The sequence below is a fragment of the Polychytrium aggregatum genome, assembly GCF_025602895.1.
Source record: "Polychytrium aggregatum strain JEL109 chromosome Unknown BJ171scaffold_28, whole genome shotgun sequence".
Classification (NCBI taxonomy): domain Eukaryota; kingdom Fungi; phylum Chytridiomycota; class Chytridiomycetes; order Polychytriales; genus Polychytrium; species Polychytrium aggregatum.
In genome coordinates, this window is record NW_026516230.1 from 150,664 (window position 1) to 172,412 (window position 21,749).

Genomic DNA, 21,749 nt, shown 5'->3' on the forward strand with positions numbered 1-21,749 from the left:
AGAAGTGCCAGAGGCTCAGGTCCCCGATATGCTGACAGCGCGAGCGAGAACCAGAGGCAGCTCGCGGGCCTCCAGCCATGCCCCTCCGTTTGTCTGCGAGGATGACTGGACAACCCACCCTCTGCAACCCCCTTGGCCTCACATTTCAATTGAATCGGAGATGATAATATTTTGGCTTGCCAAAAAAATTAAAGTAACTTCAGTGGTCGATTTACAAAGAAATGGGTCGCGAAAAAGGCGGAGCCGTCGTGTGCCGGAAGAGCACACAGCAGATGCAAGGAAAAGCACTGGAGGCCGACCCAGTCAGCCCTGGAAGCGCAAGGAAAAGGAAACGCAGAGTGCAACTAAGAGTTGAGGGCAGCCTGGATTCTGGCAGTCTTGTCGGCGTCGGTGGTGCACGCAACAGAGGTACCGGGCTTGTTGACCAGAGGAAGAACCTGACACTTGAGGCCGCTGGAGCACGAGGTCTTGAAGAGCTGAGTGCCAACACACTGGCCGAGCTGGTCACCGGCGCAGAAGACGGTGTCTCCAGCCTTGCACTGGGTGTTTTGGGCCTTGGCTGAGTCGAGTTGCTGGGCCAGGATTCCATTGTTGCGCCTGAAGTTACCATTGCTGTTGTTGTTGTTCTGGTTCTGGTTTTGGTTGTTGTTGTTCTGGTTCTGGTTGTTGTTGTTCTGGTTCTGGTTGTTGTTGTTCTGGTTCTGGTTGTTGTTGTTCTGGTTGTTGTTCTGGTTGTTGTTCTGGTTTTGGTTGTTGTGGTTGTTGTGGTTGTTGTTGTTATGCTTGTTGTTGTTGCGGTTGTTGTTCTGGTTCTGGTTGTTGTTGTTCTGGTTGTTGTTGTTCTGGTTGTTGTTGTTCTGGTTGTTGTTGTTCTGGTTGTTGTTGTTCTGGTTGTTGTTGTTCTGGCTCGATCCAACGCCGCTAGGGGGCAGGAAGAATTCGTTGCCGTTGTCGTTTCCAGTGATTGCTTGCTGGGCCGAGCCGACACAGTTGTTGAATCCCGTACCGCCGCCGCAGAATCCACCCACGCAGGCCTTGAGCAGCGAGTTAGCCGAGAAAGCGTTCACTTTGTTGTCGGCAACCAGGCCGTTGACGCAACGGACGTTGCGAGCCAGATCAACACAAATGAAGCCAGTTCCAACTTGAGCACAACCCTGCTCGGCGGTTCTGACGCGGTTGTTGGGAATGACCTCCGGGGCATTGAGAGGAACAACAGTGGCATCGTTGAGCTGGTTGGCATGAGCAGTCAAGAACGCCAGACGCTGCTGATCCGAGACACCGACATTGCCGGTACCGGAGTTCAGGTTGACATTGTTGAAGTCGATAAGGGTGCCATTGTTATCGTTGTTGTTGTTGTTGATATCATTGTTGTTGTTGTTGATATCATTGTTGTTGTTGTTGATATCATTGTTGTTGTTGTTGATATCATTGTTGTTGTTGTTGATATCATTGTTGTTGTTGTTGATATCATTGTTGTTGTTGTTGATATCATTGTTGTTGTTGTTGATATCATTGTTGTTGTTGTTGATATCGTTGTTGTTCAAGTCGATAAGGGTGGTGCTGTTGTTGATATCATTGTTGTTCTGGTTATTGTTATTGTTGATATCATTGTTGTTCTGGTTGTTGTTCTGGTTGTTGTTCTGGTTGTTGTTCTGGTTGTTGTTCTGGTTGTTGTTCTGGTTGTTGTTCTGGTTGTTGTTCTGGTTGTTGTTGTTATGCTTGTTGTTGTTCTGGTTGTTGTTGTTATGCTTGTTGTTGTTATGCTTGTTGTTGCGGTTGTTGTTGCGGTTGTTGTTGCGGTTGTTGTTCTGGTTGTTGTTCTGGTTGTTGTTGTTCTGGTTCTGGTTGTTGTTCTGGTTCTGGTTGTTGCCCTGTTTGTTCTTCTTCACAGCAATTCGAGCCGAGCCCGCAGCGGCAATGTTCTGGCTAGCCAGCCCCGAGTTGGCTTGAATGGCCGAGGCCTGGGCAGCAGGAACACCTGGAGGGTTCTGGCAGGTCTTGGACTGGGGAGGGAAAATACCCAGAAGCTCCTTGTTCTGAGGGGGGCGACTGCAGAGAGGGAAGCAGTTGCTGCTGCCAATGATGTTGCGCTCGCTGCCCAAGAAGCGCTGAGCAAGGTTGATCAGAAGATTTCCTTTGCCATTATCCAGACGCTTGGCAATGTTGACGAACTGGAAAAACACCGCCATGTCGGACAGGGGAGGTTAGTGTCAGGTTGACGAGAAGAGGGTCCGTCATCAACGCCGTAGAGTGCCGCCACCGAATCGAGCTCATCCTGGTACGACGAGAGGCGTGGAGCGGGTGTGGCAATGCATTACCTTGTCGGCCTGATCCTGCTGGTCACACGGGCCAGCAGCAGCCAGGATGGTGGAGATGGCGTTACCGGCCTCGGTGGGACACTCGCCGTTGACAAAGATCTTGGATCCAAGACAAGCCTGGCCAATTTGCTGCAGGATGCTCTTGAAAGTGGGGCTGGTGGACAGACTCGCCGTCAGCACATCGTTCGGAGGCAGCAAATGCAGCACATGTGCGGCAGCAAGTGCAAGAATGCTCTCGCTGCAGAGTGATGGGTACATACTTGTTCTCGTTGCCAAAGACATCGCGGCGCTGAAGAGGGCCGGCGAGCACGAGATTGGTGCTGAACAAGACAGCGAGGACGAGGGCCAGAAGATGGCGCATTTTGGAGAGCCTGCTCGGGAACGGTGGGTTGAAAGAGAGCGTCGCAGGCAACGGAAGCGCGGGAGACCGATGGGGAACCCAGGAGGAGGAGCAGACGGGCGAGGCTTAAGTATCTGGCGACGACGCTTGGGATGCGACGAGACCTTGTTTGCGGCAGGATGGACATGCCGCGCGACGGCACAGACGTGCATTGGCATAGTGGACCTGGGCTGGACCTTGGCTGGACCTGGGCTGGGCTGACCTGTCTCGACGGGGCTCGCCGCCGGGCGCCTGCAGCCGAGCCAACAAGCAGCCAGCCCTGGCGCTGCGGCTGCGAAGGCGCCAGGGCTTTGGGAAGGCGGCGGCACGACGCGGCGGCCGCGTTTGTTGCGCGACGGGGCCAGTGCCAGCGGTCCTGGGTGGTTGACGCTGCTGTTCATGATGCTGCTCGTTTGTTAATATTACTGCTAATGTTACTGCTAATATTACTGCTCATGCTACTGCTTATGCTAGTATCACCAGATTGTTAACGCTATCATCACCAGATTGTTAATCTTGCCGTTAATATGTTATTACCACCGTTGAGATCATTGAAATCGCAACGGCCGCCGCCAGTGCAGTTGCCATCGATGCTTGCCACCAGGATCATCCTCTCCCCCATCCAGGGTCCATCGGCACCAACTCGCAGCGTTCGCATGCCCCCACTGTCTCCATCCTTGGCCAGCCCATCTTGCCTGCCGCTTGCTCCTCTTGTCGATGGCGCTGGCTTGCCTGCCGATGGCGCTTGGCGATGCTGCCCAGCAAGCCTGCCGCTGCCTGCCATCCGGTTGTCCTCCTTTGCCCTTTCTTTGCAAGCCGCAGATATCGATCTGTACTGGTCATGCCGATGGCCCCGTTCGTGTCCTGGCCGTGACCGGTCTTTGCTCTGTCGACGGCCTTGTGGTGGTCCTCAGACCCTCTCGTGGTCTTCAGGTGGTCCTCCCACCACGATGGCGCTGCTCGCGCCGCTTTGCTGCTGCCTTCGTCGCCGCTGGGCGCATCCACCGAGTGAGGTCGGGTGGGGCGCTGTATGCGACAAGTCCAGCACGGCAGGGTTGCCTTCCAGGCCTCCCTGGCAGAGTAACTGGCTGGCCTGGCCGATGAGGGAGGGGCGTGCATGCGTCTTTCATGCATCAGCAGGACAGCGAGCGAGTTCGTGACCATGGCATGACATGCCGACTCATTCATGGTGCCAATCGCCGCCCGCTCCAAATCAATCGTCACCCTCTTCATCGAACACCCTCCCCGCTCCAGGTCCTCTGGCGGGACGATGAGCCCGGCCCGCTGCCTCGCTGGCTTTCGTTGGGCGCGAAAGGGGTCGATGGCAAGACCCAGGCGCCCGTCGCCAGCAGCATTTCTCATCTGAGCGGCCTCTTGCCCACCGATCTCACCGGTCGTCTGAATCGCCTCTGTCGACTGCCACCAGTCTAATTCGATCGCTATGGTGAGCATTGCCTCCAGGCCTCGCTGTGTGTCCACCTGGAAATACTCTCCCTAGCTTCACATCCTCCTCCTTCCAGACCGACTCGGTTTCCCTACTCTGATTGACTTGTTCCTGGCTCTGTTCCTGGCTCCGGTCTGGCCATCATACCTGGTCGGGGTATCAATCTCCAGTCCACTACATACCGCAAACCCGCTCAGGGCAACCCTTCAAATGCTGTCGGAAATGCTGCCCTCGGCAAGAAACCCAGCGCCGCCGCCTCTGGCAGCTCCCACCGCCCCCGATCCCAGGACCTCACCCACGAACAAAAGCAAGAGATCCGGGAGGCCTTTGACCTCTTCGATACCGATGGTAGCGGCACCATCGACACAAAAGAGCTCAAGGTTGCCATGCGTGCCCTTGGCTTCGAGCCCAAGAAGGAGGAGATCAAAAAAATGATCACCGACATTGACCGGAGCGGCAGCGGCACCATCGACTTTAACGAGTTTTTGGAGCTGATGTCGGCCAAGATGGTGAGTCTCTGTTCTGGCTGTATTCGTCGACAGACCCGAGCTCCTCATTCACATCTATCCCTCTCCCTCTCATTCAACTCCATCTCCTCCTCCCGCTGATTTCAGGCTGAGCGAGATTCGCGAGAGGAGATCCTCAAAGCCTTCCGCCTCTTTGACGACGACGAAACAGGCAAGATCACATTCAAAAACCTAAAGCGGGTTGCCAAGGAGCTGGGCGAAAATCTGACCGACGAAGAGCTGCAGGAGATGATCGACGAGGCCGATCGCGATGGCGACGGCGAGATCAACCAGGAAGAGTTTCTGAGGATCATGAAGAAGACGGTGAGCGTCTGGATATGTGCCGTGATGTGTGAGAGGGAGGGACGAATGAGCGACAGCGAGACGGTCGGAGCAGCATGACAGCCGGCTATGAGATGGTGTCGGTGTCCGTCCGATGGTGTCGATGTCCGTCCGATGGAAATATCCCGGCAGCATCACAAGAGATGCCCCAAATGCTCCGTCCTGCACGACAAGACCTGTATTGTTTGCCGTTGGCGTAATCTCATCCATATCCACGAAACTGTTGTTCGGCCATGATCACAATCACCCATTCGCCCTGGTCTCTGGGCACACATCGACCCGATCGACCTGGTCGCCCCTTGCCTTGCCTCGTGTCCCGCCCCGCCCTCAACTCCTTCCACGATCAAACCTACAATATCACTTCATCAGAACCTGTATTGATGGATGGATGGATGGATGGCATTGAGCCCGGTCTTTCTCCCGAGATTGAAAATATATGGGCTGCGCCCGACGCAAAGGTATCCAGCAATACAAGCAGTTGGTCAACAGAAGGCAGTGATTGTAGTCAAGCAAAAGTCTATCGGCAGCCCTATCGATACATTTCATGGCGCCGATTTGCGGGCCCATGCCACAAACTGATCAAACAACGTTGGCCCTGGTTGCGACAATAAGAACGCACTGTTAGTAACCTGGCCCCACGCGGCCGTCTTTGAGCCTGCCCAGATCCCTGTGCAAGCGACCATGTCCTCGCTCGGGCACCGATCGGGCACCTACATGCGTTCGAATCGTCATAGTTGCTAAAGTCTCCCGGCACCATCACCAAAAAGTCGAGTAGACTGCGCCACTGGTCTTTGTTGATGACCTTGAGCGGACGGGCTTCGTCCAGAAATGCAAGGAATTTGCTGACGGTAGGATACCGGCTGGACGGAAGAGCCAGCAGCCAGAGTGCTTTGGCTGCAAGGCATGATCGTCGAGTTATTCACTCGGCTTCAATCAAGAAGAGTGTGGTGCCCAGCCGATCGAGCGATCTGTCATCGCGCAACAGTAGCTTACCGGCCTGGATTGCCGGCCGAGATTGAGAGGGTGGCAAGCCCGGCGGGCATATACAAGGAGGAGGGTTGCTGATGAGATTGGTGTCGCAGAAATGTGTGTCCTGCGTCCCTCTGCTCGCCGTTGCTCAAACCAAAGCCCCGATATCGATGCCGGGGAGCGTTTCCGTTCCAACCTTGCCCAGAGCATACCGGACACCTGGGTGTTCGAATCTGCTTCCTCGCAGAATAATTCCACAGATGAAACCCGCCCCTCGTTCTCTCCCTTCCTACCACCACTTGCGATTCGGCCTCCGCTTACATCAATCTCGAGGTTGCGCTGCTCAGAATCCTTGGCAAAGGTGAACAGCCAAATGTAAAAGTCGCGGAAGACGGCCATGTCTTTCATATCGTCTTCCAGTCGAGCCACGGCCTTGACGAGCTTCTCGGCTGAATCAACGCTGCCGGACACAGGTTCGCCGGCAGCCAAGCCATGTCCGATTCACGTCGTCGGGGGTGACGGAAAAGAAAGAAATGCCAATTCTGTGGTCAGCTCTGGCGAGCCGAAGCCGCAAGTCTGACGGTTGGGAGCGATATTTGCCGGTAACCAATGCCGGCCTAGGACGATATCATATTCGAGAGCAAAGATCAAAGCAGGCGATTACAGCCAAAGCAGAGTAGATGTCCAACAGATACGGATGTGCACACAAGACTGTTCCAGATCCAAATAGGACCCAGGTATACTTACTTTAGTGCCTTCATTCCCGCCTGCCATTCAGCTTTGGTCACATAGCCCATCGTTTTTGCTTGCAGCTTGTAGAACAACAGAAGGATTCCCAGCTGAAGGGGAAGCGATCATCCACGAAACATGTCAGCGGTGACGTGGTCGGCAATGGACGAGATCGATACCAGGGATGGGCAGCCGATTCGAAGGGCACGGCGAAGCAGACCAAGCTGCCGGCCGGGACCACTCGCCAGCCTTGATGGATGGTGAGAAGTTGCATGCAAGAACCGATCGGTATCGATAGACCGTCGCAGTGCTGACTGGTACTCAATCGCTCGCCACATACATTGTCGGAGCTGATACCAATGTCGCCACAGAGCTTGTCGATACCCTCGGGTCCGATCGCATCCGAATCGCTCTCTGTGCGGATAAGATATACATGAGTTGCTGGTTACAGCGCTGCATCGGTCGACAAGCGCTTCAAGTGCTCGACTTGGACTTCTCAACTGTTAGCAGGGATGGCAGGAGCCGTGGATGTGCTCGAAGCGCAGACGACGATGAGCCATGGGACTCCACCAATTTACCTTGGTATCTTTCGAACCAAGCTTGGCATTGTGTCGGGCAATATGTTGATGAAACCTGGAGACCAGCCATGTTGCAGGGATGATCGGCCCGCGGCCAGAATCAGATCGTGGCCAAGAGAGGATGCGAATGAAAATGAGGATGAACATGATCATGAGTACGGAGATGGAGGTGAAGGAGCCGACCCTTCGCGGGGCCAAGATTTGTCTCATAAACAGCGATCGGCATGAAAAATGCGATACGGGATGCTGTCTCTCGATTCTTTGGACGAAATGCGACCGGGGTGCTGCCGATGGCCCTGACAAACTCACATCCTTGGCTCGCGATGTGCCATTGCTGTTCAACCAGAATGAACACTCAAATTAACACAGGCCCGAATCGTGCGAGCGATAGCGAGAGACCGCAAGGCAATTTCGGATGTGCCCCAGAGCTGCTGATTTCCGATCGCAGATCAACAGGCTGACCGACTGATCGATCGATAGATCAGTCCGCTGATCGATTTGCTCACCTATTGTGTGCCGACGTCGATCGCTGCTTTGACCGCTTGGAGGCCTTGCTGGCTATACTTTGGGTTGGCTCTGGCGCCAGGGTCGTGGCGGGAGCTCTCTTTCGTTTTGACGACATAGCGAGGATCGGTTGTGGAGGAGGTGGTGGTGGTGGTGATGGCGAGGAGGAGAATGTGGATGGCGCCTGCAGGATTTGCAATGGTGGATATGCTCAGCGGCGTTTGCGTGTGCTGACGGTCAGCTATGGTGGCAGGTTCGCTCAGCAGCCGCTGGTCGATTTGATCTGCGGTGGCGAGAGGGAAATGCGCTGCGATGAGCCCAGCAGCGGCAGTGGATGCAACAAACAAGTCGGCGGTTGCCAATCTCGGGCTTGCCCACGCATCTGCTGTCCGACAACTGACTGGACCTCGCAGGCAGCCGGACGATGTCAACAAACGGCGTGGGTGTCGTTACGAGTGGCGGAACGAGGTGGCAGGGGAGAAGACAGCGGGAATTGCTGGCCTGGAGTGGCCAGGCGACGACATCGCCGACGACATGGTATTGGGCACTGTTCTCCAGCCGGACAAGACCGAGACATGGCTTCCCCATGAGCGGATCGCTTCCACAATCCAAGCGTTGTCGTCAATCAATGTGTCCGGCGCTGGATAGCCGCTATGCCTGCCTGCCTCCCCCCCCATCGCAGCTTCCAATGAGACTTCATCCTTGAGCGCCGCTCCACGGGATCATGAGGATGCCGCCAACAAGAATGCCGCCGCCCGAGAACGCAAAGGACGCAAAGTGTCTCCAGAAGGCCATACACGGTGGTGAGTAGATGTACAGGTATCCCGGGGATCCGCCCAGTTGCTTGCCGATCATGTCGGTGAGAATCGTGGCAACGATGTTCATCAGAGCCAAGCCAACCCATTGCCAGAGCTGAGGCTTGAAATAGCCGCAGAGGTTATATCCAGCGCCGCAATCGAACACCTGCCAGCGACAGGGGAGCGAGCGGTGAGTCGAAGCTCGGGAACCAGCACAATATCAGGCGACTCTCACCGTATAGTATAGCGAGTAGTTTGCGGCATTCATCAGAGCGAGTTGAGCAAGGCAGTAGTAGTCCGAAACAATCTTGGTCCCCTGTGATGCAACACGTAAATGTCGTCGGCAAGCGGCTCAGCAGCCAAAACATTGGAGCCTGTATTCGAGGTGTATGGAAAATGTGCATGCTCACAAGCAATGCCCTGCAACAACGGTCTGCAAGCCATGGTCTGCAAACGATGGTCTGCGAGCGATCGATCTACAGCTCACCATATACATTGCGCGCATGACCGACTCTTCGCATATGGAGCGAGGAAGGAATCGTTTGAACGGGCGCATGAGAACCAAGGTTGCATTTGTTCTTGCTAACACTGGCGAGGGGGGGGGAAGGATGGCGTGATATTAATTTCAGCAGGGTTGCGATGAGAAGCAATGCTTCCGAGGTCATGGGGCTATCTGCTTCAGCAGCTCCATCGACATCGTCAACGGCTCGATCGACATCAGCACCAGCCAGGCTCCGCAGCATCGCCGGTTCTCACCGTCGAGAATGACTGTCAAAGCCATGTTCATGATGAATGCGAACGGCGAGTTGTCCATGGAGGCAATCAACAACACAAAGGCCACTCCCTGTGAGGTTGGTCGCATTGGCGGGTGTTGGTCAGAAAGTGGTTGTAGCGGGTTTTGTGCAATCGCGCATGGAGCAGTGTCGTTCTTTCAGGTGCACATGCTCGCACCTGTATCCCGGCCGCAACAAAGGCATAAAGCGAAACGATGTTGGATGTCTTCCAAAAGAACCGGTGGTCGAGGGCGACGACCTTGTAGTCGCCCAGCTCCTCCTTCGATGGATCGCGGCCATGCCGCAGCCGGAACTGTTGGCAGGGGTCTGTGACCTTGCTCAGATGGGTATCCAGCATACTCCAGGACTTCTCGTAGATGACAAAGATGATGATCTCGCAAAAGTTGACAATGAGGGGTGCCCCAACGAGAGCGACAGAATCCAGGAGAATCGAGTTGGAGCTGTGGGCATAGGCCAAGAAATTGCCATAGCCCAGTCCATAGATGAGCACGATGATGATGAAGCAGACAATATACGCAGCAAAGAGTGGCTGGAGAATCATGAAAGCGGAGAAGAATGGCACCGGGCGCAAACATAGCTTCAGGACAAAGAGAATTTGTATCAGGATCGAAAACAGGAACAAGACAAAGAAACACTGGAGTAGCGAGCTTCTGAACGGGAGCCAGAGTGTGACGACGACGAGTACGACCATGTAGGCCACAGTGAACATCATTGGGGTGACAATCCGGTGAAAGATGGCCTTGAAGGAGCCCAGCGTGAAGGCGTTACTGCACAAGAAACGAGAGGGCATTTCCAGGTTATCAGAGGGATTGATGCATCGCAGCGCCAAGGTGGGTATGAGGGAGCCATGGCGTCATGGTGGCATTTGCAGCAGCATCTCGAGCAGGGTACTTCATGTTAGTATTGGGCGATGCTTTACCCCGTTAGCCCAAAGAATATCGGCAGAATTGTAAAGCTGAAGATAATTCCCTCGCTGACTGTGCACACTCGATCAAGGGTGCATTTGACAATCGAGTTGCGGAAGATGCTTGGCACGATCGTGAAGGAGGCAAAGAACAACATGGCAGCGAAGAACGGGCCGAGGCATCTGCATATCTGCCAGAGGTGCGAGGGGTGCAGGCGAATATCCATCAAGAACTTCCAGCGCGGCCATGGAGCTTCCTGGTCGGCATTGCTGCCGCTGTGATATGGCCTTTGTTGCAAGTTGGCGGCCTCGAGATCGCTCAGTTGGCGGAGCAACTCAAGGGGTCGCATGGCCTCCACTGGCGATAGCTTTGGATTAGACATCGAGTCGCGGCCAACGGAAGGGACTGGCTTGGCAACACTCGCCACTGGATAGCTCTGCGAGGAGGATGGGCGATATCGACAGAGCTTGCAGTCAAGCAAGCGGATTTCTGGCATCGAGCCAGAGCACGGGGTTTGGATCGCTCGCTGGTGAAGGACATGCCGCCTGGAACGGCAAGAAGTTGGCTCTGTCCATCCGGCGGAATAGTGGCTGTCCTCAGGCTACGTCAGCCCCGACCAGCGGGTCTTTTGCCGGGGGCAGTATTGCCCGGATCACCGACATATTGCTGCTGCACCAACGACGACGTCGCCAGCACCCCGGCACGCGCGTCAAGGAGGCCCCCTGACACAAACAGGGGGCGACGCGCCAGGATGCCCGGGCTGCGCACCACGCTCAATATGCCCGGTTTGGGAAAAATGGATTTCATTGCGGCCACGGCTGGTGGTGCTCGTCTTGGGTGGCCCGGCTCGCTGGAACCTGCACACCGAGCGATCTATCCAGAACCGACCAGGACCGATCCATCTCCAGCAGGAGCGCCCGGCATCCGATCTCGACGGCGCACGTCCCGCAGCAGTCGCATTCTATCCAGCCACTGCCTCACTGACCCACCCCCAGTCCTGGGCACCTACTCTGTTCAGCGCCCTGCCATGCCCTGGATCCGAGAAACCCCGGTGCCCATCCACGAGGTCTACGAGCGACCCGGCCACGGAGACGGCCACCCAGCGCCGGCCGTCGGCCCGGTCTCCCATCTGACCATCGAAGCCGACGGCGTCGACCCCACGTACTACCCCACCTTCGATCTGATGCGCTATGATCAATTGGCATCATATTCTCCCCTGGGCTCGACATTCCACCTCTACGATCGAGCCAGCTCGGCTCGGGAGTACGCACGCGCGGATGGCTCAGACTCGAATCATGATGCAGAGACGGAGGGCTCTGAGCAAACAACAATATGTGTCATGTCGGGCTATTGGCATATTCTGGGAAACCGCCGGACCTGTCTGGAAATCAAGACCTTTCCTCCCCCCATCGTCGGCGACCCTGACGACCAGAGCATCTTTTTGAGTAAGCAAGTGCACTCGGCCCTGCTCTGGAACGGCACGGCGCCTATCTTTCTACCTTGCTCGCTGGCCGCAGCAACAGAAAGTATCTCCACCGCTACTGGACCGACGCTGGTCGCCCCCCAAGTGGCATCATAGTAAATCTACTAGTTTCTGACTCTCTCTCTCTCTCTCTTCCTCTCTCTGCCGCTCAATCCAGGCTCCCTGTCGAACCAGTCGATCCAGATTCACCTTCCCGAGCCGGCCCTGCCAGATCCTGCTCTATTTTACTGCAAAGAAACCCAGTCGATCCTGGTCCACGTAGTGCTCGCATCTGGCGAGCTGCGGCGCTTCCAGATCTCCGTCGTCGAGGCGCAGGACGTGGTGCTCAGCGAGCTCACTCCCGTGGTCTTTGACCCTGCACTCTCGGATCCTGGGACCAAGCCCAGGCTGCCGGTGCTGGTCTCCATGCCGGATGTCAACCAAGCCTGGGTCTCGTTCTCGGACGGAGCGCTTCTCTATCTCGATATTCGCAATGGATTAGAAGGTATGTTGGTGTTGTATGGATCGATGCCGGGACCCACAGCCGCAGAGCGAGACCTGGATCAGGGACTGACCGGCCAATCCCGCAATTCGCGATGGGATGGTTCACGCTTTGGACCGCAGCCCAGGTCATCCTACAAGACAGCCCGAACTTGATGGGCAAGCTGACCTCGCTGGTCCCCAAGCTACTCCAGAGCAAGCTCTATCGCCAATCCTCAATCCAGGCTGCCGAAATCGAGGAGCCGGACTGGCCCGTCTCGCTTGTGACCGAGGAGAATCTTCCGGTGGCCGTGGTGCTGACGCGCGAGGGCCGCATTCGAGTCTGGGATGCTGTCCAAAAACGATGCTTGAAGAGCATCCAGTTGGAACAGGAGCTGCTGACAACGGTGGACGAGAGCATGCAGAGAATCTGCTCGTTTTCCAAGGTCTCGCAAGAAGCTCGGTACCACATGAAAGCCTTTGACTGGATCGTCGACGACAACACCGGCGACCAGAGCTTCAAGCTAGCTCTGCTGATTCCGACCGCGCACTCGGCAGCGCCCATCCTGCTCGTGAGCCAAGTTCAGTATACTCGTGGAACTGCCGACATCAGCCCTATTCACAAATCGATATGCCACTGGGATGACGATGCCGGAACCACCATCGCCGATCATCTGGTCGACTTTTTCGTTGTGCCGTCCTCGTGTCTGGGCGGCAACGTTCTGTCGGCTCAGCCCGGCGATCCGACTGTTGTCGACAGGTCCTGGGCCATCTGTGGCGCCTGGGAGCGCCAGTGCCAGAGCTATGCGCGCTACACACACATTATTTTAACCACCGCCGGTCCCGAGGTGCCTTCCAAGCATATAACCCCGCAGCGGTGGATCTCGATCTGGACTCGGCCGCGACAATTGCTGGACGTTCCAGAATCGGAGCAGCGCATTCAAGCCAACGATATTGACGAGCTCTTCCTGAAGCACCTGGTCGCCAGCGAACGATTCAGTACAACCGTTCTGCACAACGTCCTGGAGCAGTACGTCGAGTTCTATAGCGTGCCTCTGCCTGACCTGATCAAGATTCCTCTGGGCCGGTGTATCACGATGGCAGTGCACGAAGCCGTAAAGCAAGCCACGGACCTGTCGCCTATAGACGATCAAGTCCTTCTTGAGGCCGCCCAGATCCACCACGAAGAGCTCCGAGAGAAATGGGGACGGTTCCTGGCCATGTGCATCGAGCTCGACATTGTCGAAAACACGCCGCTCGGTCTGGGCATCAACCCGATCACAGGGCTTGTCACCATGGTCAAGCGTGGCGGCTTCAGTATTCTCCGTATGTGCGATGCTTCCGAGGTCTTGTGCCTGCAGCAGAACGCTGTCTCTGGAGGATTCGACTCGTCGGCCTTTGCCATGCTGGCACCCTCGTGGCTGAAGCGATACCCGGGCCTCTGCTCAAGTCAGTTCCGACACAATGCCACCGTCTTCTTTGACGTTGTTGACCACGTCAACCAAGTGGTCCACCCATGCGACATCAAGGCCTTTGAAGAGGATGTCGCGTATAGCCTCTCAAGCCACGACAGCGTCGGCATGACGATATCATACGTGGCCTCGCTCTACAGCAAACACTTCCATGAACTCGCGCGAAGCCCCGAGGACGTCAATGCGCTTCTGCGTGAGCTCAGCGGAATCGAAGAGTTTCCTGTGTGGTACACCGAGATGATTGATCTTCTCGGCGGCAAGGATGCGCTTTCGACTACAAGCACCCCCTGGCAGTGGCCGTCTTTCTCGGACGGGCAGCGCTCCGACATGATGCAGTTGATCTTTGTCGCCAGTCAGAAGCAGATCATCGAGTCCAGATACGAGCTCTGCCGCAACTTTTTGGTGTTCCTGACGGTCCTGAAGAGCCAAGGCCATCGCTTGGGTCTGCGGTTCGAGGTGCCCAAGGTCACTTTTTTGAGCACGTGTGTGCTGTTCCAGTCGCTTTACTTTTTGAAGTGGAGCGGCGAGCGACGCACGCGCCGGTCTCTCCCGCGGCGGGACGAGATTGGCGTCGAAGGCCGTCTGCAAACGCTCAGTCTCGCTGGCAGCCATCCCGAGTACCAAAGTGACCTCGTCCTGGCCAAGATCATCAACTATCGGCTCTGTCATCGCGACCAACCATCGGCCAGCTTCGAAGAGGGCCTGTTTAGCGAAATTACGGCTGTTGTCAGCGCACGCATGGCCAAGCTCGAAATTCTGGCGCCGGTGTCGCTGCGAACCAGCAACGTATTCAAGAACACACAGGAAGACCAGGTCCGACGGGGTTACTTTGAACTATTGCTCCCGATCTGGCGACTGGGCGAGTATGAGCTCCTGTCCGAGGGCCTGAAGATGGTGCCCTTCTGCGGATGCACCGGCGTGAGCGCCAAGGGGCCGGGTAGCGGGATCATGTATCTCGCTGGTATCACGAAGCTCGAACTCGGCGAGATCGAGAGATCCAAGACATATCTTGAACGGGCAGTGCTATCGTTTGGTAAGCGCACGGTCTTGACATGACTCTCTGCCTCGAAGCCAGATGAATTGCTTGGGAGCACAGGCATGCATATGGTGGCTCAGTGCCTGCCACACGGCGCCCGCTATATGCCACGCGTTGCTGATCTTCGATCGTTGCTTTGGCCCGCAGACGAGGCCAGTCGCAAGGACCTGGACATGCTCCACCCAGGTTTTGCACAGTCTCTGAACCTTGAGGCGTACTATGAGCACATCATTCGAATCTACGAACAGAAGAAGATATCCGACGGCGTTGTGCACTTTGTGTTGCTTGCAATGTCGATTGCTGTCCCGGAGAAGGTATTTACTTGCATAACAGCAGGAGTTGCGAAAGGCTGGTGCATGCTCTTGAAACGTCTGGGCTGCATGCCAGAGAGACTCTCTGTCGTAACCAAGCACAAGCAGCTGATTGAAATTGGATTGCCGATACTGGTCGGCTAATTATACGATACCGATGTTGGTGACAGATGAACCGCTATCGCATGCGGCTGTTCCATGAATATTTGGAGCTGCTGGACTTTGATGCAGCCTACACGGCCCTCATGTCCAATACAGAGCCGACCAGGTAAGGGCTCAAGCAGCGATGGAAACGATACCAAGCAAGCTGTGCCAGTGTCCGGATGAACAGACGCGGACTTGATCCTCCTGTCGATGGTGCTGACCCTTGCCTACGGTCCCTGTTGCTGGGACGCACAGCCAAAAGAACTGCCTCGAGCGATTTGTGACTAAGCTCTGTGAGCACGGCGAGATCGAGGCGCTCTGCACAAAGTACTCGTTCTCCGGGCTCGGAACCGATGTCGAGAGATTCCTCAAGTTCAAGGCCAGCACGCAGGTGCTCGGGCCAGACCGACGCAGCGATGCAGTGAACTCGGGCGAAGTGCCCAACTACTATCGCATCCTGTACAGCTACTATGTATTCCGGGGCGACTTTCGCAGCGGTAAGTGGCGGCGTCTCGGATGAGGGGCAAGAGCGGGCGGTGGCGAGGCTCGGATGGCGGTCTCAGTCGATTGATCGACAGACGCTCATAGATCGACCCGCACTGCCTCACGTTGTCTGATGATTGCTGACTGGTGGCTATTCTTGATTCCCGACTGCTTGCAGCCGGGCTGGCGATGTATGAGAATGCCTGTGCCCTCGCTTCGATCAAGCTCTTCCAAGGATCCCGCCTCCATGAGGGACCTGGTGCTGGCGACCTGTCCGTTCGCCACCGCCAAAGCATCCAGCCGTCGTCGGTGGTTACAGAGAAGGAAATCACCACTCTTACCCGGCAGCAGGCCGAGTGCTACCTCGTGGCTATCAACATTCTATCGCTCCTCGAGCCATCAGAGGCCTTCTTGTTGGTGGAGACAAAGTCATCCTCGCTGGAGGACCCATGCGAATGGAAGGTCGGAGCAAACCGCAAGCGTCAGAAGATCCTGGAAACGGATGTGAATGGCCAGGGTAGGTTTGAGGCGACGAAGAACTTGCTCCATCTACGATGCCAGTCGGTGGCCCTGTGCTGACATTTTTGGCCGATGCTCTCCCGTTGCAACTCCCAGGCTCTGCTCTGGATGGCAAGACCACCAGGATGGTGACTCTCCAGGACCTGCGCCAAGGGTATATCCTCACGCTGGCCAAGCTTGAGCTGTCAGCCCTTCCGATGACATCGTACCTGGCGAGCTCGACTCTGCCACTCCGGCCACAGTCAGCTGTAGATCTCTATATCCATGCAAGCCAGTTCGATCAGGCCTTCAGTATCGCAAAGCTATTCGATCTTGACATGAAGTCCATTTTTGAGAACTGTGCCCGCAAGTGCATCAAGATGGCTTGGGCGGAACGGAACCAAACGTGAGTATCCTCACACAAGCAAGCGATTCGGATGGCCGCATTCAGAGCGCTGCTGTGCTAGAATGACTACTGGCGAGAGGCCCTTGTACTGCCGACACTGACCCGACGATGGATCTGCAGCGAAATCGCCGACGAAGACTATGAGATTCTCAAGGAGCGGCCGGCATCGTGGGAGGGCACGGCGTCGCGCTCGGCCTGGCGGCTGCTCGAGAACTATCTTCGCCTGCACGACCGGGCTGAAGATGGGCTCGTGCACCGCCGAGCAGTTGTGGAGGTGGTCCTGCGAGAAGACCCCTCAAGCATGCCTGTGTGGCTCCGCGACTCGTTTATGGTATGTAACATGGAGCGCTACTGTGATTGCTGGGCATGACGTATGGTGCTGGGGATGCAATGAGGCAGCGGTCCTAGCAGTGTCAGATGAACCCAGGGACGTGTACATCCAGCTAACTCATCCCCGGCGGCGGCCACTCTCGACTGGCCTCATCGAATTCCAAGACCAACCGCCCTGAGGAGCTGCTCAACGCCTATCTCCGGAACAACCTCGTCGAGGACGCCGTCCGGTTTGCCACGCGATATATCGCCGAGGTAAGTTTCAGCCCCGCAGAAGCAACTTCGTGAGCACTGTACAGCCGTCAGAATGCAGCATGAATACGCGGCTGGCTAATGCGATATCTACCCTCGACACGCCAGTATCTCCGGTCCGCCGAACTCCGAGCTGGCCAGACGCAACAGGCCGAGCTGTGGCTCCCATACACCACGATCGATCGGGTGGCCGCCAGCGCCAGCGTCATCCTCCAGAGCCATGGCGGAGATTCCCTCGACAGCCTCAAGGCGCTCACGGAGCGATTGACGCAGGCGCTTGATGGGTACCTGAGCTTTGTCGGGCGCGAGAGCCGGGCATGAGCAACATGCGAGCGCCGGGCATGAGCAACATGCGAGCGCCGTGCGGGCATCGTGAGAACGTCGCGAGCACCAGACGCAGAATAGAGTGCGCCCCAAATGAAACGGACCACCCTGTTTTTGCAATTTGTCGCACCCACTCCATTCGGTTCAGGAGGTGGCTCGGCAGCAGCAACCACGGGGCCTGCTGAGCGACGCGAGTTGCACTCGGTCCGCGCCGGCATGTCGCACAAGTCTGCCTCGCAGCCAATCCGGTGTCTCCGAGGGGAATGCTGCGATTGGCTGGCGCAGAGACGCAAACACAGCGGAACTCTCTGGAGCACGTCGCATCACGTGGCGACAAGGATGCGCAGCCGAGACAAGGGATCCGGGTCGAACCAGGAAACAAACCGCCGACTGCGCCACATCTCGCGTCGCACCGGAGACGGATTCGGAAGGCGGTTGGTCGCACAGTGCAGCATGCTGCGCACGCAACGCGGCACGAGAAAAAAAAGCACGCGGCCGCCACCGCGGGCAGGGCGCGTCGCGGTTTCTCCTGGTGCGGTCGAACGGGGCTATAAATGCGGGCTGCTGTCTGCTCCTCCTCCACCAGCATCGAGCGAGCCAGCATCGAGCGAGCGAGCCAGCAAGCAGTCGTCGGTCCATCCGGGGCGACCGTCTGCTTGCCGGTGCCACTCAGCACTGACTGATGCCGCAGAATGCCTCCTCGAATGACTCTCGTAACTTCTCAATCTCTCCAATCTCTATGAACAGTGTCTGCTCTCTCTCCCATTCCTCGACCGCCTCTGGCCCCACGACCGCCTTGGTATGAGGTCAATTCAAACTTTATACTTTGATGTGCAGCATGGACGAGCCCTCCGCGGGCTCTGTGCCCTCGAACTATAAAGCTTTGGATTGGCGCTCTTTCCAACCCGACCGGCCGGGAGCAGCCGTGGAATATGGGAGAAGATGTTGCTGCTGCTGGTCCCTGCGATATGAGGTCAAAATTACCACTATTCTTCGCCTGCCCCCTGAGCGCGGCGAACAATCGTGGGAGTTGTGGCTCTCATTTCGATGAAACCAGTGCTTGTGAGCCGCGGTGTCGTGCAGTGCTTCTGCTATCGAAAAATGGCGCTTGAGCAAGTACATATGGCCCCATATCAGAGCTGCCCGGCGTTGTTCCGTCCCCGACTGCTCCGATTCGTGTCTTGCTGCTCCGATCCCCTAGCATGGACGCTGTCGGCGCGAGATCCCTGCGTAGGCTGCTGAGAGATGCCCACGGTCTTGTCACCGCCTTCCGGTCCAGGGACCGATTCCCCTGCTGCCCGCCGCGTTCACTGTTGTCGTCGAGAGCGGAGCAAGCCGAGCCACGACATGCTGCGCGTCCGTTTGGGTTAGACTCGGATCCCATGGTGCTGAGCAATGATAAATAGATGGATGATACATGGATGATTGTATTGAGAAGTGCGTGCTGCAGTGCCAGAGGAGACAGGACTGCCCCTCGTCTGCGCTTGGACACTCGCTGTCCGCTGCGGCATCAGTTCTGCTTCTTCTTCTTGCCGCCCTTCAACAGGACATACGAGATGAATCCTCCGATCGCAGACACGCCGACCACCAGGAGAATGACCGGTCCGCGGATGGCCCACTCGGCAGGGGGGAAGTATGCCTGAACGAGATGGTTGTCTGGCACAAAGGGCTGGGTTGGCAAGAGCGGAGCGTCAGAGCAAGCCAAGTGAGGATCAGGGTTACAGGCAGCGGCTGGTGCGGCGAGCGCTCGGAATGGCCCTAGAATCAGCACACATGCCTGCATGCGATACTATGCAGCGGCTGGGCCTCAGAAAGCCGCGATCCACAGCCCAATTGTTTGCCTACCAGGATGAGGGCCCAGACGGTGTAGTAGGAAAAGACAAAGGTGGCGATCAGCAGGAGCAGGCCGCCGAAGAGTTGGTCGGAGAAAGTGGCCTTGGTGTGTTGAAATACGGCGCCGCAAGGGAGAGCCGGCGAGATTCCGTTCGTTTGCAGCCAGATCGGTTCGGCGGGAGAGACCGTTCAAACATCCAATCATCCCAGCCATGGCGGAGGGCAGATGACATTCGATTCGATGAAACGATTTGCAATTCACGGTCCAGGGTCGAAGCGAGTCCGTTGGGTATCGATGCAGCACAGAAACAAGCGTACAGACGATATTAGGCTCGTGCGCACTTTTGACCGCCGTTGGATCCGTTGTGCTGGTGACGAGGACGCCCATCCTCAGAGCACCTCGGTCCAGCATCCGTCCGCTCGAGCCCGGGCAGCCGTTGGGCAATACGGTACCATGTTGGTTTGCTGTTGCTGGCTATGCGGGCGGGTTCGGGGCTTGCGGCTGGAACAGCAGCGATTGAGATCGATCCAGGAGATGCGAGTAGGGCGCCGCTGGAAGGCCAGGGATCGAAAAAGCCAAAGCCAAATCGCGCTCGCCCTCGCTGTGTTCTCGGCGTGTTCTCGGCGTGCTCTCGGCGCGGATGCCGTTCTCTGCGTTGGCTCGGTGTTCCCACACCCGCATCCCGCACTCCCGTCCGATACTCTGCATCCACTCTCCGTTCTCCGCAGTCTCATATCAAAATCTCTACCAGCCAGCCGCCAAGGGACTCCTCGGAATGTCTGAGACCGTGGCAGCAACCAAGGACGATGTCGCCCATCTCCAGCAGCTCATCCGCGAGTTGGTCGCTGAGGGCTCGACACAATCATCCTTCAGCTCCCGCAAGTCCTCGTCCGTAAAGGAGGCCGATGGGGCAGACGGGGTCGACAACTTTGACCAGATATCGTACTCCATCACGCAAATCTTCCAGTCTGGAAAGGAGATCCCCTTCACCGAACAGCTCAACTTCTTCATCAATCGCAAAGAGGCCGAGATTGAAAAGATGTGCAACTTCCACTACCAGGTCGGTGGTATGGCGACTGTCCTTTACCACTGTCGCAGAGCGATATTGAGACGCGTCAGTGCCAGGGTGATCGATCGTATGCCTCGATATCTCTCTGGTAATATTGACTCTCCGGCGGCTGAATGGTGACCCCGCCACTCCCGCGAGCAGGAGTTTGTTCAGTCGGTCGACCAGCTGCTCAAAGTGCGCGTGGGCACAGCCTCCATCCGGACCAAACTCAACAACCTCAACAAGGAGATCCAGCAATCCGGCAGCAAGATCCTTGATAAGGTACTGCCGTGGTTTACCGCGAGCTGTAGCAGCATCCCGCTGCTTTGGGGTGTCGCTGCCTCGGACCCGAACGTGCATGCCACTTCGTTTGTGAGGGTGCACAGATGGATGTGGCCGATACAGGGCTATTCCGCGTGCAAACGATACGACGATCGTGCATCGCTTCATTGAGCTTCCTCCTGCTCCATCCATCGTCTCGACAACTCGCTGCGGGACTTGCACCACTCCTGAGTAGCGACGAGAGATTGTCGAGTTCCGCCGGACCCAGGTCAACATCGAGTCTACCATCGAAAGCCTGCAGTCGTGCCTGTTCATCCTCAACATCATGGGGAAGATCCAGACACAAATCAACTCGAAGAAGTACTATTCGGCCTTGCGCGTGAGTCCCAGGTCGCCGCACATCTCTCCGCGATGTCACTTTGTTGCGCTGTGCACCCGTATGATCGATGTGTCTGTGCGCGAGCAGCACCGAATTCCTCCTCACGCCCTCTAGCCGGCATAGATGCTCGAGGATCTCCAGAGCAACAAAATCAAACTCATCAAGGATTTCAAGTTCATGGAGCACATATGTGAGTTCCCTCATGTGCCGCATACACGGGCAGCAGCAATCGACGACGTCCGTTGGCCGGGATTCTGGGCCGATGGTCTTGATACATTCGCAAGCAGGCTCACTTTAGACTGCCCTTTATTGAGGGCTGGTTCTGTTTCCGTATTTTTGCTCATGCCAGCCGGATGCATTCCAAAGATGAAGCAGAGCATCATCGACGCTGTTGTAAAAGAAATGAACGAGTGGTTTGTCAAGTGAGTATGCTTGAATATGTGATGACCAGCATCACAACGGACCAATGAGATTGTCCCGCATGCTCTCGCCCTCCGCACCAATCATGAGTCCCCACGTGTTTGTTTGCCCCCATGCATGAGCACGCGCCGTTGCCACCCGCGTCTACTGGTTTCCTGCCTCCCCCACCGCTCGGCACATGTCCCCGGGCTGTGCCAAGCCTCTCTCGCTTGCACACCAGCCACTCTCGCACCCCCTTCTCGCTTCTCTGTGATGCTCCACCCTTCTCGCCCACTTTTGCCCCTCGACCTTCTCCCGGTCTATAAATAGCCCTGCATGTCTGA

The 21,749-nt window shown here is 56.5% G+C and overlaps 8 protein-coding genes across 8 annotated transcripts; 3 read left to right on the forward strand and 5 right to left on the reverse strand.

Annotated features, from left to right (window-relative positions):
• Window positions 1–344: 344 nt before the first annotated feature.
• Window positions 345–620, reverse strand: BJ171DRAFT_425989 (uncharacterized protein; the record flags this gene model as incomplete). The annotated part of the gene is made up of 1 exon (XM_053107748.1): window positions 345–620. A coding segment is annotated over one exon (276 nt), but the record flags the coding sequence as incomplete, so codon positions are not given.
• Window positions 621–831: 211 nt separating this feature from the next.
• BJ171DRAFT_512066 (cell surface protein) lies at window positions 832–1,493 on the reverse strand (the record flags this gene model as incomplete). The annotated part of the gene is made up of 1 exon (XM_053111633.1): window positions 832–1,493. A coding segment is annotated over one exon (193 nt), but the record flags the coding sequence as incomplete, so codon positions are not given.
• Window positions 1,494–4,055: 2,562 nt separating this feature from the next.
• On the forward strand, window positions 4,056–5,444 carry BJ171DRAFT_161795 (centrin 1). The gene is made up of 4 exons (XM_053105876.1): window positions 4,056–4,141; window positions 4,312–4,650; window positions 4,756–4,971; window positions 5,359–5,444. The coding sequence occupies exons 1-4, from the start codon at window positions 4,139–4,141 to the stop codon at window positions 5,368–5,370; spliced, it is 570 nt and encodes a 189-aa protein (XP_052964884.1). The 5' UTR covers window positions 4,056–4,138; the 3' UTR covers window positions 5,371–5,444.
• BJ171DRAFT_161842 (Cullin binding-domain-containing protein) lies at window positions 5,347–7,197 on the reverse strand. The gene is made up of 5 exons (XM_053105877.1): window positions 7,028–7,197; window positions 6,706–6,797; window positions 6,280–6,418; window positions 5,983–5,986; window positions 5,347–5,883 (listed from the first exon to the last, which is right to left on the reverse strand). The coding sequence occupies exons 2-5, from the start codon at window positions 6,753–6,755 to the stop codon at window positions 5,519–5,521; spliced, it is 558 nt and encodes a 185-aa protein (XP_052964885.1). The 5' UTR covers window positions 6,756–6,797; window positions 7,028–7,197; the 3' UTR covers window positions 5,347–5,518.
• Window positions 7,198–8,338: 1,141 nt separating this feature from the next.
• Window positions 8,339–10,422, reverse strand: BJ171DRAFT_600543 (uncharacterized protein; the record flags this gene model as incomplete). Its single annotated transcript, XM_053115021.1, has 6 exons — window positions 8,339–8,732; window positions 8,802–8,882; window positions 9,054–9,154; window positions 9,323–9,410; window positions 9,518–10,127; window positions 10,280–10,422. 6 exons carry the CDS (start codon window positions 10,420–10,422, stop codon window positions 8,466–8,468), a joined length of 1,290 nt encoding a protein of 429 aa, XP_052964886.1. The 3' UTR covers window positions 8,339–8,465.
• A 718-nt stretch (window positions 10,423–11,140) lies between these two features.
• On the forward strand, window positions 11,141–17,585 carry BJ171DRAFT_512078 (uncharacterized protein). Its single transcript, XM_053111634.1, has 11 exons — window positions 11,141–11,710; window positions 11,906–12,232; window positions 12,352–14,712; window positions 14,863–15,029; window positions 15,197–15,294; window positions 15,426–15,667; window positions 15,832–16,170; window positions 16,269–16,557; window positions 16,678–16,888; window positions 17,053–17,142; window positions 17,248–17,585. The coding sequence occupies exons 1-11, from the start codon at window positions 11,293–11,295 to the stop codon at window positions 17,458–17,460; spliced, it is 4,755 nt and encodes a 1,584-aa protein (XP_052964887.1). The 5' UTR covers window positions 11,141–11,292; the 3' UTR covers window positions 17,461–17,585.
• A 1,281-nt stretch (window positions 17,586–18,866) lies between these two features.
• BJ171DRAFT_512080 (dolichol phosphate-mannose biosynthesis regulatory) lies at window positions 18,867–19,839 on the reverse strand. The gene is made up of 3 exons (XM_053111635.1): window positions 19,750–19,839; window positions 19,309–19,398; window positions 18,867–19,132 (listed from the first exon to the last, which is right to left on the reverse strand). Exons 1-3 carry the CDS (start codon window positions 19,750–19,752, stop codon window positions 18,974–18,976), a joined length of 252 nt encoding a protein of 83 aa, XP_052964888.1. The 5' UTR covers window positions 19,753–19,839; the 3' UTR covers window positions 18,867–18,973.
• Window positions 19,840–20,072: 233 nt separating this feature from the next.
• Window positions 20,073–21,432, forward strand: BJ171DRAFT_583617 (uncharacterized protein; the record flags this gene model as incomplete). The annotated part of the gene is made up of 5 exons (XM_053114260.1): window positions 20,073–20,357; window positions 20,508–20,627; window positions 20,863–21,006; window positions 21,130–21,196; window positions 21,356–21,432. 5 exons carry the CDS (start codon window positions 20,073–20,075, stop codon window positions 21,430–21,432), a joined length of 693 nt encoding a protein of 230 aa, XP_052964889.1.
• Window positions 21,433–21,749: the final 317 nt, after the last annotated feature.